Raw genomic sequence first — 14920 nt, 5'->3', positions numbered from 1 at the left:
ATATGCTATTTACAGTAGTATAACCACAGGGCCTGTAGCCAAGTCTGCAGGGACATTCAAACTATCTAATTTTCTCTTGCAAAGACATTTAGCTGTGAAACGAGGCTGTAGAGTGAAAAACAGGCTAACTCTCTGGGAAAGGAGCGGTTCCCCCCCCCCCCTTCTCTTTTCTCTCTGAACTGTTCTGATCAATGAGATAGGGATCTCTCCTAAAAGGCGCCGTGGGATCCACTGCCCACTGCATCTTTATCAGCGCTCTGTGTCTGTCTGGACCGCGGGGACCCGCCCCATGCAAGCTCATTACCAGCACAAATAGAGACGGTGCTGCGGGGCATGAGACAGACAGGGGCTATGAGCTGTCACACCTTCCTATCTGCTGTGTGTCATCTCTTCCCCTCCACTAAGTTCCATCACAATCCCTCCACTTTCTCGATGCCAACAGCAGCTGGCCTCCCAAATCCCCCTGGAAGCGTTGGGTTCCTACGGGGGGGGAGCAGGTAGACATAATAGACCACCACCTGCCTGCCCTCCTCCTCCTCCTCCATCGCCTGCCACCCCGCACCACCACCGCCCATGCCAGCTCCAGCGTGCCACTCCAGCCTTGGCATCGCACTCGCTGACTGATGGCCTATGTCTCCAACAGCATCTGTTCTCCCGCGCTCAGTGGTCCACACGATTTCTCTGGCACACTCACGCGCTGTTTCCCGGTTTAGCTTTTTTTTCTACAATGATCTCTAAACTGATTAGCGATGTCCACTTTCACAAGGTAGATTAACTGTTCTCAGACTGGCTGCAGCAGCTAACCGTATTCAGCTCCGAGTGGCTGCTGTCCACCTGGCTACAGCGCTAAATATTTCAAGCGCAGACAGGTTCCAGTCTCTCTGCCAAGCATGCTGTGCTGTATGCTAATTGATGGCCAGGTCAGCGTGTGTAAATGCGGACGAGTCACTTCAAACATCACTACACTGATGGTAAAACTCTTCAAACAAATGGCCCCGCATCAGCCATGGCCGACACGTTCCAAGAGCCATAAAAGTCCCGTGATACTTTAGTGCGTGTGGCGTTTTGTTCCAACAGATGTAGTGGGCTCATTATGCCACGGCGTTCCATATGGCAGCCGAGCGATTCTGCACATCCACCTCCTCTTCACCTCCCCTCAGCGGGAGCCCCTCCCACTCTTCACCTCCCCTCAGCGGGAGCCCCTCCCACTCTTCACCTCCCCTCAGCGGGAGCCCCTCCCACTCTTCACCTCCCCTCAGCAGCGGGAGCCCCTCCCACTCTTCACCTCCCCTCAGCGGGAGCCCCTCCCACTCTTCACCTCCCCTCAGCGGGAGCCCCTCCCACTCTTCACCTCCCCTCAGCAGGAGCCCCTCCCACTCTTCACCTCCCCTCAGCAGGAGCCCCTCCCACTCTTCACCTCCCCTCAGCGGGAGCCCCTCCCAGCAGGCGCGTGTTGGGTTCACAGCGGACAGGGAGTGGATTGACTTGGCCAATGGCCACTTGTCAGCTCAACAGCTGATGCAACAGGACAGACGGGAAATTAGCTCTCACCTTCACTCACAAAGCTCTCCTCGCTAATGTCAGGTCCGATTTGAGTTCCCCCCCTCAAATCTCCCATTGAATATATTATATGTTATATAAATTCTAATACAGTATATGTTAGGGGTTATCACAATGTTATTGGTAAGCCTTATTATACAAAGAAACTGAAAACTTGTTGGCTGCCTTTGACAAGCAGCCAACAGCAAATGGCTTGGCAAATTGTTTTAATATACTTTGTTATAATCGCTAATCTGAGCAGATCAGAGTTCAGTCTCAGGGTAATTAATGAAAGTATATTGTGACTACATTGTAATTGAGTTTTTGCTGTTAAACAGAGGTCCCCCCTTGCTCTGTGTGTGTGTGTGTGTGTGTGTGTGCGTGCGTGTGTGTGTGTGTGTGTGTGTGTGTGTGTGTGTGTGTGTGTGTGTGTGTGTGTGCGCTACTTGTGGAAATCCTGTGGCCTTTGAGAGCCTCCTCATTAAACGCCTGTCAAACCTCTGTCTGCAGACCTGACAGCCTTTCTGTCACACTGCAAGAAAGCACACACATCATATAACACACTCACCCACCTACACATACTGTATATCACCTACTGTACAAACACACACATCATGTAACACACTCACCCACCTACACATATTGTATATCACCTACTGTACAAACACACACATCATGTAACACACTCACCCACCTACACATATATCACCTAGAAACACACACATCACGTAACACACTCACCCGCCTACACATATATCACCTAGAAACACACACATCACGTAACACACTCACCCGCCTACACATATATCACCTAGAAACACACACATCACGTAAGACACTCACCCGCCTACACATATATCACCTAGAAACACACACATCACGTAACACACTCACCCGCCTACACATATATCACCTAGAAACACACACATCACGTAAGACACTCACCCGCCTACACATATATCACCTAGAAACACACACATCATGTAACACACTCACCCGCCTACACATATATCACCTAGAAACACACACATCACGTAAGACACTCACCCGCCTACACATATATCACCTAGAAACACACACATCACGTAAGACACTCACCCGCCTACACATATATCACCTAGAAACACACACATCACGTAACACACTCACCCGCCTACACATATATCACCTAGAAACACACACATCACGTAAGACACTCACCCGCCTACACATATATCACCTAGAAACACACACATCATGTAACACACTCACCCGCCTACACATATATCACCTAGAAACACACACATCACGTAAGACACTCACCCGCCTACACATATATCACCTAGAAACACACACATCATGTAACACACTCACCCGCCTACACATATATCACCTAGAAACACACACATCATGTAACACACTCACCCACCTACACATATATCACCTAGAAACACACACATCACGTAACACACTCACCCGCCTACACATATATCACCTAGAAACACACACATCACGTAACACACTCACCCGCCTACACATATATCACCTAGAAACACACACATCACGTAACACACTCACCCGCCTACACATATATCACCTAGAAACACACACATCACGTAACACACTCACCCGCCTACACATATATCACCTAGAAACACACACATCACGTAACACACTCACCCGCCTACACATATATCACCTAGAAACACACACATCACGTAACACACTCACCCGCCTACACTTGGTTGGCTTGTGGCTTGGTTCCAGTCTTAAAACTCGTTATGTAAGGTTTTTGAAATGTCTATGTAGAAAATGAATGGGGAAAGTCACTTCCGGGGCAAGAAAAGGTCACGTGACTGTTGAGCTCTATTTTGGCCCACCATAGATACAGTCGGTCAGTGTGGAGAACACCCACAAAACGTTATTTCTGGTGTAGAATGGTGGCTGGAAACCCCCCATATATCTCAATGGGCTGACTCACCAAAGGAAGGTGCTGCAGCTCTACACTACAGCATTGGGTAATCAGGAGCAGGTACATAGATGTCTGTTCAATGTTCATATGTGAGTTTACTGCGGGTGTTGAATCCCCGATCCTGTCTGCCTGGGCTGGGCTAGCAGCTAAATGCTAACTATGCTGAATGGGCAGAACAGGAGGATTTCCCCCATGCTGACCCATTGACCGTATTATTAGTATTACCTACTGACTACAGCATGACGACTACATGTTCTAATATGTCCTAATGCTCTAATACTGTATATCAGACACAACGTTCAATTTTACCTTGAAATCTACTTGTTGCCGATTGTGACCAAACCGTAAAATACTATAATGCGAATGTCCCTTGAAGCTGTATGTCTCGGGAAATGAAAGCAGCAATAAAGGGAGAACATGATGAGACAGACGACAGAATCGAATTTCACAGAGCTCAATTCAACGACACCATTTAGGAACGAGTGCTGATTGCAAACACAGCTCCATTCCTCACTCTGTTACATCGGGTATATTTTTCTTTGTTACATCATTTCCCTGTTTTTCCGCCTTACTCTGTCGCTTGCTTCATTGCTCTCCTCTGCTGTCACTTCCTCTGTCACTTCCTGTCTCCATTCTCTCATTCCTTGCTCTGTCTGTCTGTCTTTCACTCGCACTCCCCTTCCTCCCGAGACGGAGCATCCTTTTGACACAAGTGTCCTCAAGAGGGCACGAGCCGGCCTCGCTCCACAGCAGTCTCCATGCTGTAGCTCTGTTACACTGAAGGTGCCAGATCCTTCAGAACAGAGCGCTTACCTTGGGCTCCGTTGTTAACCTTGGATCTTCATCCCTCACTGTTTTCAGACGTAATTAGCTCCAGTACCACACCACTAGTGCCCTGACCCTGACCAGACACCACTAGTGCCCTGACCCTGACCAGACACCATAGTGCCCTGGCCCTGAGCAGACACCATAGTGCCCTGACCCTGACCAGACACCATAGTGCCCTGACCCTGACCAGACACCATAGTGCCCTGACCCTGACCAGACACCATAGTGCCCTGGCCCTGACCAGACACCATAGTGCCCTGACCCTGACCAGACACCATAGTGCCCTGGCCCTGACCAGACACCATAGTGCCCTGGCCCTGACCAGACACCATAGTGCCCTGGCCCTGAGCAGACACCATAGTGCCCTGGCCCTGACCAGACACCATAGTGCCCTGGCCCTGACCAGACACCATAGTGCCCTGGCCCTGACCAGACACCATAGTGCCCTGACCCTGACCAGACACCATAGTGCCCTGACCCTGACCAGACACCATAGTGCCCTGGCCCTGAGCCAGAGTCCTGCACCGGGTGTGTACCCGCAAAAAAAAAACGCGGGGGGCGGGTAAAAAATACACTTCTGTAAATTGGTGGGTCGGGCGGCGGGTAAAAATTAATAAATGCGGACGGGCGGCGGGTGGAACAACGACAACGTATGAGCCTTGTATGTTTTTCTGTTGCACTCAGATGGAGGCAGGGGGTGTGTCTGGCAGGGGGGGTGTGTCTGGCACAGGGGTGTCTGGCAGCTGGTCTGACTCGAACAGGAGAAAAGTTTCTGACGCACGTTTCCGCAGTTTGTTTACATAACCGGCATCGTTTCAAGTATGCGCATACTGTGCAATGTGTGACGCTATATGGACTGCACAAAACATTCAAAACTCAGCTGCGGTCAAGGTGATTGATTGGAGACAATACGAGTCGGACAGATAATATAGTAGGCTAACGTTAGCTTCCAGTCAAACATACTGTTTTCATAGCAACAGGCAACAACATGTCATGGATTGATAGCGTGAAAGTGGAGAGGTCTCATCCCAACCTGGATTTACGTTCCTCCAACAGCAATCATAAAGGCAGTATGGATTATACCGGACATATTGGAAATAGCTGGTAAGTCACTTTGCTTGCTGTAACTGTCTGTGTGTCTGATAGCAGAGCTATCCAGCTGGTTAGTGAGCTAGCAGCAGCTGCTAAAAGCTAATTAACGTAAATCAGCTGACGAGTCTCGGCCAGAAAGGTTGCTGTTCGCCTCTCGTGTGAAACGGTGGCAGTTTCGTTAGGTTCACTACAAAATGTTTGCACTGCAGATTAACGGTTATTATATATATGCGGTTCCGGGTCGGGGGGCGGGTCTCATGTCGGCGGGGTGGGTTGCGGTACTGATTGATCATATGTGCGGGTTCGCGGAGTGATGGAAAGGGTTTCTCTGTACCTCGTTCAACCTAATTAAAAACAGCTCACTCCAATCAGAAGGTGTGACATATGTTAATACCTTTCCAGTGTGTCCAATCATTCCAGATATATGAAAAATCAATACAACAAGCAATTCTGATATTTAGAACATTATTTTATATAGAGAATTTTGCATATTCAGTACAAAGCAGATCAAGTATTTATATTACCCATTCAGAGATCTCTGAGGTGGATTTCCAGTGGTCTTTCCCTCATAGCAAAATATGTAGCAGGTCAAAAGAAGACCCCTGCAAACCGACCCCTCCCTTCTCTTTTGCCTGTGCTTTTAAAGTACATTTCCTTGGGGGCGTCTGTCTTCCGGTATGGTTCCTCCTCCATCTAGTGTCATCCTTCACTGCTGTGCTGGTATTGGTGGCCACCTACTTGACAGGCGTGTTTTTCTCCCCCTCTTGTCCACATCCTGCGACCTGGCTTCCACTGGAGGTCACACACTAACCCTCACTGAATACTGGTCACTTATTTTATTTCCTATCTACCAAAGCAACTGTTAATATATTTACTTTAAATTCCTATTTTGATTCTTATAATTTGGGTCAGCTAATTTAGCTATTTACCTATTAAAGTCCTAGTTTAGAACATTATGTAAGGTTATTGTTAGACTTGATAAACTAAACTATATTCTGGATAGGATCAAATTCAGCTAATCAGTCTGAAGCTGGAACAATTTTTCCTACAGCTCAAACTTACTATCCTCTTGGTCGAAAACCACCTCTAGGAGGTGTAAAAAAGAGCAAGAGGACAGTTTCTTATAGTTAAATTCAACAAATCAGAGAAAAACTCACCCTGTTTAAACCGGATGAGAAACTCTTATCAATTACCACTTATCAACTAATTTGACTATACCTTTATTTTCCATTTGGTTGCAATAATAACCATAGGCTATTATTTATCTAAATATGATAGCACTCTCCTTGTGTATCAAGTGGGACAAATTTGAAGTTATTCAAAACACAGAAATACAACATCAGACTGATCTAAACACACTCTATTCTCATAAGATAACCAATATATATTCTGCTGATCATCCAACATTCCCAGCCGGGCCGTCTGAGATTCAAATCATGGTTCCTCTCCTCTGCTCTGTGCTGCGTCTGATCCTGTCTCCTCGGCAGGAAAAGTCAGCACATCGAATGTATAGTCTAAACTTTATTCCATATCAGATATCAAAACCAGTCAGTCAATCAGTAGGATATATATTGAATAATAAGCAACAATAGTCAAGCATGAGAGAAACGCTTCCTTTCCACATAGCTTCTGCTTGCTGGGGCATCTGGTGGAATGTTTCCCCACTTCTGTGGATGCACTTGTAACCATTTATCTTAGAGAGACGCCATAAACCCTGTGTTGTTTTCCAAACGTGACTGAGCAGAGACCATATATCCATTAAAGGTTAATAGACCATCCTCAGATAACAGTCTAAGAGAAGTTTTACTGCTAGCCAGAACCATTCAACCATCTGTTGAATCCATTAACTGACAACCTAGTGCAGTTAGGTCATTTAACCTCTCCATGGCCTCTTGTCCCCTAGGAAAGAAAGAAGGTTATCTAATCACACACAGCAGCTCCTCCGATGACCTAGAACAGAACAGTTAAAACATAATTAAAGATATATTTGAATTAACAAATGACAAGATCATCTCTGTAATTGCATATTTTCATATCAGCATGTAGGGCCGCCATGCTGAAGTATCTACCTCCTGTTGAATCCAAACTGGGCCTATGGAGAAATGTTTGATCAAAATACCATAGATTGGGGAGAGAAATCTATCAGGAGCGGGGTCGGTACTGCACGTCGCGGGGCCGGGCGGAACCGGGTCTTGAAAATCAGACCCGCGCAGGACTCTGCCCTGAGCAGACACCATAGTGCCCTGGCCCTGGCCCTGACCAGACCCATTGATTTTCTTCAAATTAGAGTGTGTGACAGGTCTGGTTCTCAAAATAGGATCAAGCTCGTGTCTAGACAACCCAAACCCGCCACAACAACACAGAACGTCTTTGCACAGAACCATCAAACAGGAAGGCTTACCTGAAAACCCAGGGGTAGGCCTCGAGCAGCAGCCTGTAGCTCTCTGATGGTTTCACAGGAACAGCCCAAGCCTCAGTATGGAAGCTGGCTATCAGCAGCTCCCGTCCAGTAGATTAGGGACGATAGTTATAAATAATATCTCTCACACACAGTCACACCCATACACGTGAAAACGGAGGGATCAAGAGAAAACTGGAGAACAGGAGCGATACGTGGCTGGCTCAAATGAACACCGGGAGAGAGACTCGCGCACCTGAAACGCCACGTCAAATACTATCATAAGCCACTCCCACTTCCCGTTTGATCCCTCTGATGCAAAGACGTAAATTGAAAATATCATAAGTAAACAAGGGGGTCCCTGACAATCACATGTCAATCACATATCACCCTGTGACAAGTGCCACGGTTTTCATTCAGACAGTCCTGACTCACATCTCTGTACCTCCACCACGTGACCCTCCACCACGTGACCCTCCACCACGTGACCCTCCACCACGTGACCCTCCACCATGTGACCCTCCACCACGTGACGCACAGACTTTAGCAACTCCCCACTGTTTCACAACCAATTCATCATGTCGCTCCAACCAGGAGAAAATGTGCTCGGGCAACATGCATATTATATCAAATCCCTTTGTTGGCAGACCTTGCTGTATGCCATGTTTTAGCCTGCGGCCCTTCACCTCTCTTGTGATTGTGAAACGGAATGGAAAGGTCTCCTGTTGAATCCAGTGACACTGTGACAAATTTACTGTGTGTGCAGACTGAGCGCGTTTTCACCGGGAGAAATAGCACAACTTTGTAGATGAAAGGTTGCCGAGGAAGTAGAAAATGATCAGGGCTTCCATTTTGTTCTGCTCAACGGAAGTCAAGGACTCTCGCTGTGCAATTCCCCCGAGAAGCCAACATATCTTGAAACAACATTGTCCGATAGGATGGACAAGGAAAGAGTGTGCATATCTGTGTGTACCTGTGTGTGTGTGTGTGTGTGTGTGTGTGTGTGTGTGTGTGTGTGTGTGAGCTGCTTTGCAGAGCCCCCTGCTGCCTCAGATACGGCCTATCGAAGCGTGTCGGGTTTCAAAGCGAACGGGGTCGGTGTGGCAACAGCCTGCGGCGCTGAAAGAGAGGGAGAGGAAAGGAGAGATGGAGAACGGGCAGAGAGAGGGAGAGGAAAGGAGAGATGGAGAACGGGCAGAGAGAGGGAGAGGAAAGGAGAGATGGAGAACGGGCAGAGAGAGGGAGAGGAAAGGAGAGATGGAGAACGGGCAGAGAGAGGGAGAGGAAAGGAGAGATGGAGAACGGGCAGAGAGAGGGAGAGGAAAGGAGAGATGGAGAATGGGCAGAGAGAGGGAGAGGAAAGGAGAGATGGAGAACGGGCAGAGAGGGAGAGGAAAGGAGAGATGGAGAACGGGCGGAGAGAGGGAGAGGAAAGGAGAGATGGAGAACGGGCAGAGAGAGGGAGAGGAAAGGAGAGATGGAGAACGGGCAGAGAGAGGGAGAGGAAAGGAGAGATGGAGAACGGGCAGAGAGAGGGAGAGGAAAGGAGAGATGGAGAACGGGCAGAGAGAGGGAGAGGAAAGGAGAGATGGAGAACGGGCAGAGAGGGAGAGGAAAGGAGAGATGGAGAACGGGCGGAGAGAGGGAGAGGAAAGGAGAGATGGAGAACGGGCAGAGAGAGGGAGAGGAAAGGAGAGATGGAGAACGGGCAGAGAGAGGGAGAGAGAGAGAGGGAGAGAGAGAGAGAGGGAGAGATGCAAGGGTGGAAAAAGAGCAAACAATCTGGGTTCAGACGGAAGCAGGAGAGAAGGGAATCTGAGAGAAAATGCTGAAAAACAGCTACAGTAGTTGAGAAATGGCAGAATCCAGGGAAAATCAAGGAGCGGGCTGGAGACGAGGGCCGGATTTCCCCCGTGTGGCGCATGGCTATTACCCAGGTTTTAGCGCTCCGAGAGAGGAAAGAAAGGCATCCCAGCAGGGGCTGTCAGTAGTGGCCACACCTCCATCCATCCAGATACCCAGGGACTCCATTACACCCTGATGGGCAGGGATGGAAAACCAATCGAGGGGATATGGGGACAAGGGGGAAGGCAACGCACGGTAGCTGGGAGCCACACACAGACAGGCAATCTGCCATGATGAAGAGGGCCTCTCCTCTCAGACCGCTCCATGTCCTCCTCCATCCCCTTCAAGCCCCACTGGACCACCAGGCCTCACCCACTGACCGGCCGGACACCTGCTGCTTCCTCTTGCACTGCCCCCTCCTGCCACCAGGCCTCGCCCACTGACCGGCCGGACACCTGCTGCTTCCTCTTGCACTGCCCCCTCCTGCCACCAGGCCTCGCCCACTGACCGGCCGGACACCTGCTGCCTAGCTCTCTCCCCCAGGCCTCGCCCACTGACTGGTGTTGCTGACTGTCCACGGCCCAGGGAAGTTGAGGCAGCGGAGCGGCTGTTAAACCTGCTCTGTTAGTGCAGCAGAGCGGCTGTTGAACCTGCTCTGTTAGTGCAGCGGAGCGGCTTTTAAACCTGCTCTGTTAGTGCAGCAGAGCGGCTGTTAAACCTGCTCTGTTAGTGCAGCAGAGCGGCTGTTAAACCTGCTCTGTTAGTGCAGCAGAGCGGCTGTTAAACCTGCTCTGTTAGTGCAGCAGAGCGGCTGTTAAACCTGCTCTGTTAGTGCAGCAGAGCAGCTGTTAAACCTGCTCTGTTAGTGCAGCAGAGCGGCTGTTAAACCTGCTCTGTTAGTGCAGCAGAGCAGCTGTTAAACCTGCTCTGTTAGTGCAGCAGAGCGGCTGTTAAACCTGCTCTGTTAGTGCAGCAGAGCAGCTGTTAAACCTGCTCTGTTAGTGCAGCAGAGCGGCTGTTAAACCTACTCTGTTAGTGCAGCAGAGCGGCTGTTAAACCTGCTCTGTTAGTGCAGCGGAGCGGCTGTTAAACCTGCTCTGTTAGTGCAGCAGAGCGGCTGTTAAACCTGCTCTGTTAGTGCAGTGGAGAGGGTCCAGTGTTACACCTGCTATGTTAGTGCAGCAGAGAGGATGTGATAGGGAGGATGTGGATCATTAGGGGAGCTGAGATATTTCTACAGCTACAGCAAATCAAAGCTGTGAAACACAACAATCATTCTCACTGAAGATGCTTTGCCTCACACTAAGACTGCATGGAAGAGAAGAATTGTGTATTTATCGATTCTTTCTTGGCTCGGTATCTTTTACTTACTTTATGACTCTTCTTTTTTCCGGATTTTTCTCCCATTTTCTCCCCAATTGTACTTGGGCCAATTCCCCCTGCTGCTGTGCCGGCCGTTGCTCCACCCCCTCTGCTGCCGATCTGGAGAGAGTTGTAGAATAGCACATGCTTCCTCCGATACATGTGCAGTCGCCAGCCGCTTCTTTTCACCTGACAGCGAGGAGTTTCACCATCTTTGACCCGCTTACTGTATTCCACTAGCATAAACCAGAGTGCCTGAAGACACATTTTTTGTTTGTGTGCTTGATATTTCCGATCCAAATCCCCCCACTTATTAAAGCATTCTGTATTTGATCAAGCTTGAAGTTTATTGTTAATATGAGTGTGTGTTTGATAATGCAATGCTTTAAATTATTGATTTGAATCTGTCTAATTATCCTGATGAAGATATAATGAGCAGTGTGTGTTTGTGTGTGTGTCTTCTGTAACACAGCATCTCACTTGCTCAGCTAGTAAGTAGTGTAAACAAATGGGCTGTTCTGTAGCATCTGGGTTAGGGCAGTGGTTCTTAAACTGGGCTAGGCGTACCCCTAGGGGTATGTGGAGCTACTACAGGGGCTACTTGAGAGAAAGGAGAAAATGGAAAAATGTAAGAATAAATAATGAAAATGAATAAAACATTGAAATAAATCTGCACAGGAGGCAGTGGCACTAATTGCAACTGTTTCACTCCATTTCTACTGTTATTATTCTTCAAAAGGTTGGTTATCATTCATTCATTGCAACATTATGCTATAGTGTAGTTTTCTGTTTTCTAAGCAAAATGTTGTAGTCGGGTAAAGGCGGTACATGGATTCAGAAATCAGGGAAATGGGGTAGTGGAGGCAAAAAAGTTTGCGAACCACTGGGTTAGGGGAAAATCATGCTGAAGAAATCAACAACAAGGGCCTGTTCATGGGGGTGGAACAGAAATCCATATTTAGGAGGTTCAGTGCCTCCTGAGTTACTTAAAGAGATGTGTCCTGAAGGTGTGTTGTGTAAATGTGTGTTAGCGCAGCCGCAGACCCCTGGGGTAGCCTTGCTTGTAATTTATCATAAAGAATCACAGTAAACCAATGTCCTCAGGGCATCTCTTTCTTTTACCTCTCTGCCGGCATTCTAACAATTTTATTCTCTAGTTTGCCCACACATTTTGTTGTATCTCTTGTTTTATCTATGGTACTGTTGTCCTGTCTCCTGAAAGTGTTTCAGACATACAGTATACAGAATACTGTCAAATCCAATAAGTACCAGCCAATAGATTAAAATGGAACTGATAGCTTAACATCATGTTTCACTGACAACTGTTGCCAAAAAACTTATTCTGAAGGAATGGAAGTCCGCCTCTTCACCTTCTTTCCAACTGTGGTTGACGGACATGACCTCTGTTATACGGATGGAGAGACTTAGGTTCCTGAGGACCAACTCACAAAAGGTTTCAACCATTTGGGACCCGTTTCTAGCCTACCTTGACGAGGTTAGGGGTGACGGGTGATTCGCCTGGCTGTTTTCTCATGGACCCCTTGTGTGGGATCCCAGGAACAATATCTTTCACTGTGAAAATAAAATATTGGAAAAAAACACACACATCATGTTTCTCTCTCTCTGTCTGTGTAGGTGCCCTATGTGAAAGTGGCTCCAGAGGATATCCTGAAGGTCCAGTTCCCCCGCTTCACCACTCTGGACATGAGGCCCACCAACACGGACATCAGCCTGGCTGTGGCCGGCCTCCTCACCTTCTTCAACGGCACCACCGCCTGCCTCATCTGCGCACAGGCCGACTGTGAGTATACAGTACGCCATTCACACACACACACACACACACACACACACACATGCACGCACGCACGCACGCACACACACACACACACACACGCACGCGCACACACACACACACACACACACACACACACACGTATGACTGAATGCCAAATCATCCACACACGGGAGGCTGAACGCTCATGATGATCGCCTTCTGCCGCCTGCCTCCTGCAGACAACGTGCAACGATATTGTGGTTAAATGTCTATTATGCTTTGACACATACGAGCAAGCTTTCACATACACACACACACACACACACACACACACACACACACACACACACACACACACACACACTCACAGACCTTATTCTGACAACAGATGCACTGCTTATCAGCATTTCGCCCTGACACACACACACACACACACACACACACACCCGTTGGAAGCAGCTGCTGCACTCCACAGTTGGAACTCCCACACAGCAGCATGCTCGCTGTGGGAATACCGAAATAAAAGACATCTATTGTGGAATCCTTTCAAACATCTTAGTAACACTGCTGCACCTTAACTCTCCCCCGTCAATTATAAGGCTGCTTCACTTTCCAGTCCCAGTGTGAAGTCGTTCAGTGTGAAGACCTTCAGTGTGAAGTCCTTCAGTGTGAAGTCCTTCAGTGTGGCCCCGCGGACACTCGTCTTCAAACGGCACCTGCTGATCATAATGTCATGTCTGACCCGAAGGAAGACATAAAAGTACAAGGACAGAGTTTGTAGCCCGTGATCTATTATATGTCTCCTTGTCAAAGGCGTTAGTTAGTGAGATCCTAAACTGACACATGAATGGCCGTAAAAGAAGGTGGAAATCCCTTTGTGGGAAGTTATTCTGCAAAATGGGAAGGCAGATTAAATGATGGCTTGTTCCCACCCTCTCGTAGGCCCGGGGAGCAGAGTCATTACAAGTGTCTGTGGAAAGTCATGGTGACCCTGAGTGGCACCAGCCTCATCAGAGCAGTGCTTTGAAGCAGGGATAGGTGTGAGATATCAGCCCCTCTGACACTGCCCCGCCCCGCCTCTCTCCATTCTCTCTGCTTCTGCCTTTCAACTTCCTCTCTGACAGGCCTTTGGTCTTTACTGTGTTGAGTCCCCTTTAAATCAAAAACCTATGACACCAGAAAGATTTAGCAGCTTCTCTCATCTCCACCTCAGTGCCATCTGAACTCAGCGTGTGTTCTATTAGACCAATGCGGTTCTACTGTTGTACGCTTCCTTTTGCTCAAAACGTGACAATGTGTCATTTTGGTTGTTGTGCAGAAAACTGGAGAATAGAAAATAATTCCAAGGAGAATACATACATCAGAGGAAACCTAATAAGAGAAAATTGCTGACTCAACCCCAACCCAACTTTGTAAGCCATCACAACTGCAGGGGTCAAAAATACATCATTAGCTTGGAACCCCCACCCCCTGTGAACCGGTACCTGTCAATCATTCTCCCTTGTGAAGACTCAGATCCTCTTCTGTGCCATTTAATGACAGAGACTTGATTAACACGCCGTTGGCAAGAACAGTGATACAAGAAACTTTGAAGCATCCTCTTACTTTTATATTTGCGAGTTTAGAGAAAATCACCTCATTTTGATATTACTTTGCTTCTGCCCCGTGTGTGTGTGTGTGTGTGTGTGTGTGTGTGTGTGTGTGTGTGTGTGTGTGTGTGTGTGTCTGTGTGTGTGTGTGCGCGTGAGTGTGCGTGTGGGGGTGGGGGTGGGGGTGGGGGTGGGGGTGGGTTCTTACTCTGTGTCAGCCTGAGAGAGGGTTGCAGATTGGAAAGGAAATGAAATGAAATGAAAATCAATTAAATTAAATAAAGTGAGATGAGAGGTACAGTAGATACAGGTAGAAAAGGAGATTTAGGAGAGGAGAGAGCTAAGTACTGTATAGGAAGATATGTGATGGTACTCAGCAGAGGTGAGGCTGGAGTGATGCAGGTGGGGCAGGGGGAAGGGGGGTTAATGATACTGGAATTATGCTGCATTCATGTGCTCCTCAGATGGTCCGATTTTCCGAGTCGGAAAGTCATTCTTCCGATGTCGATGTGCTTGTGGTGTCGGAATGATCTAAATGTGGA

The 14920-nt window shown here is 48.2% G+C and overlaps 1 protein-coding gene across 1 annotated transcript in view; it reads left to right on the top strand.

Moving 5' to 3' along the window:
• Positions 1-14920, top strand: part of grik4 (glutamate receptor, ionotropic, kainate 4) — a gene marked incomplete at both ends in the record, with an annotated part of 259314 nt that overhangs the window by 86149 nt on the left and 158245 nt on the right. Inside the window, one exon of the mRNA XM_083637925.1 lies at positions 12651-12816. Coding sequence (XP_083494051.1) covers positions 12651-12816 — 166 coding nt within the window. The remainder of the gene's footprint in view (positions 1-12650; positions 12817-14920) is intronic.

Source organism: Poromitra crassiceps (assembly GCF_964638095.1).
Source record: "Poromitra crassiceps genome assembly, chromosome: 5".
NCBI classification, from domain to species: Eukaryota; Metazoa; Chordata; class Actinopteri; order Beryciformes; family Melamphaidae; genus Poromitra; species Poromitra crassiceps.
This window is presented reverse-complemented; position numbering and strand designations above follow the sequence as displayed.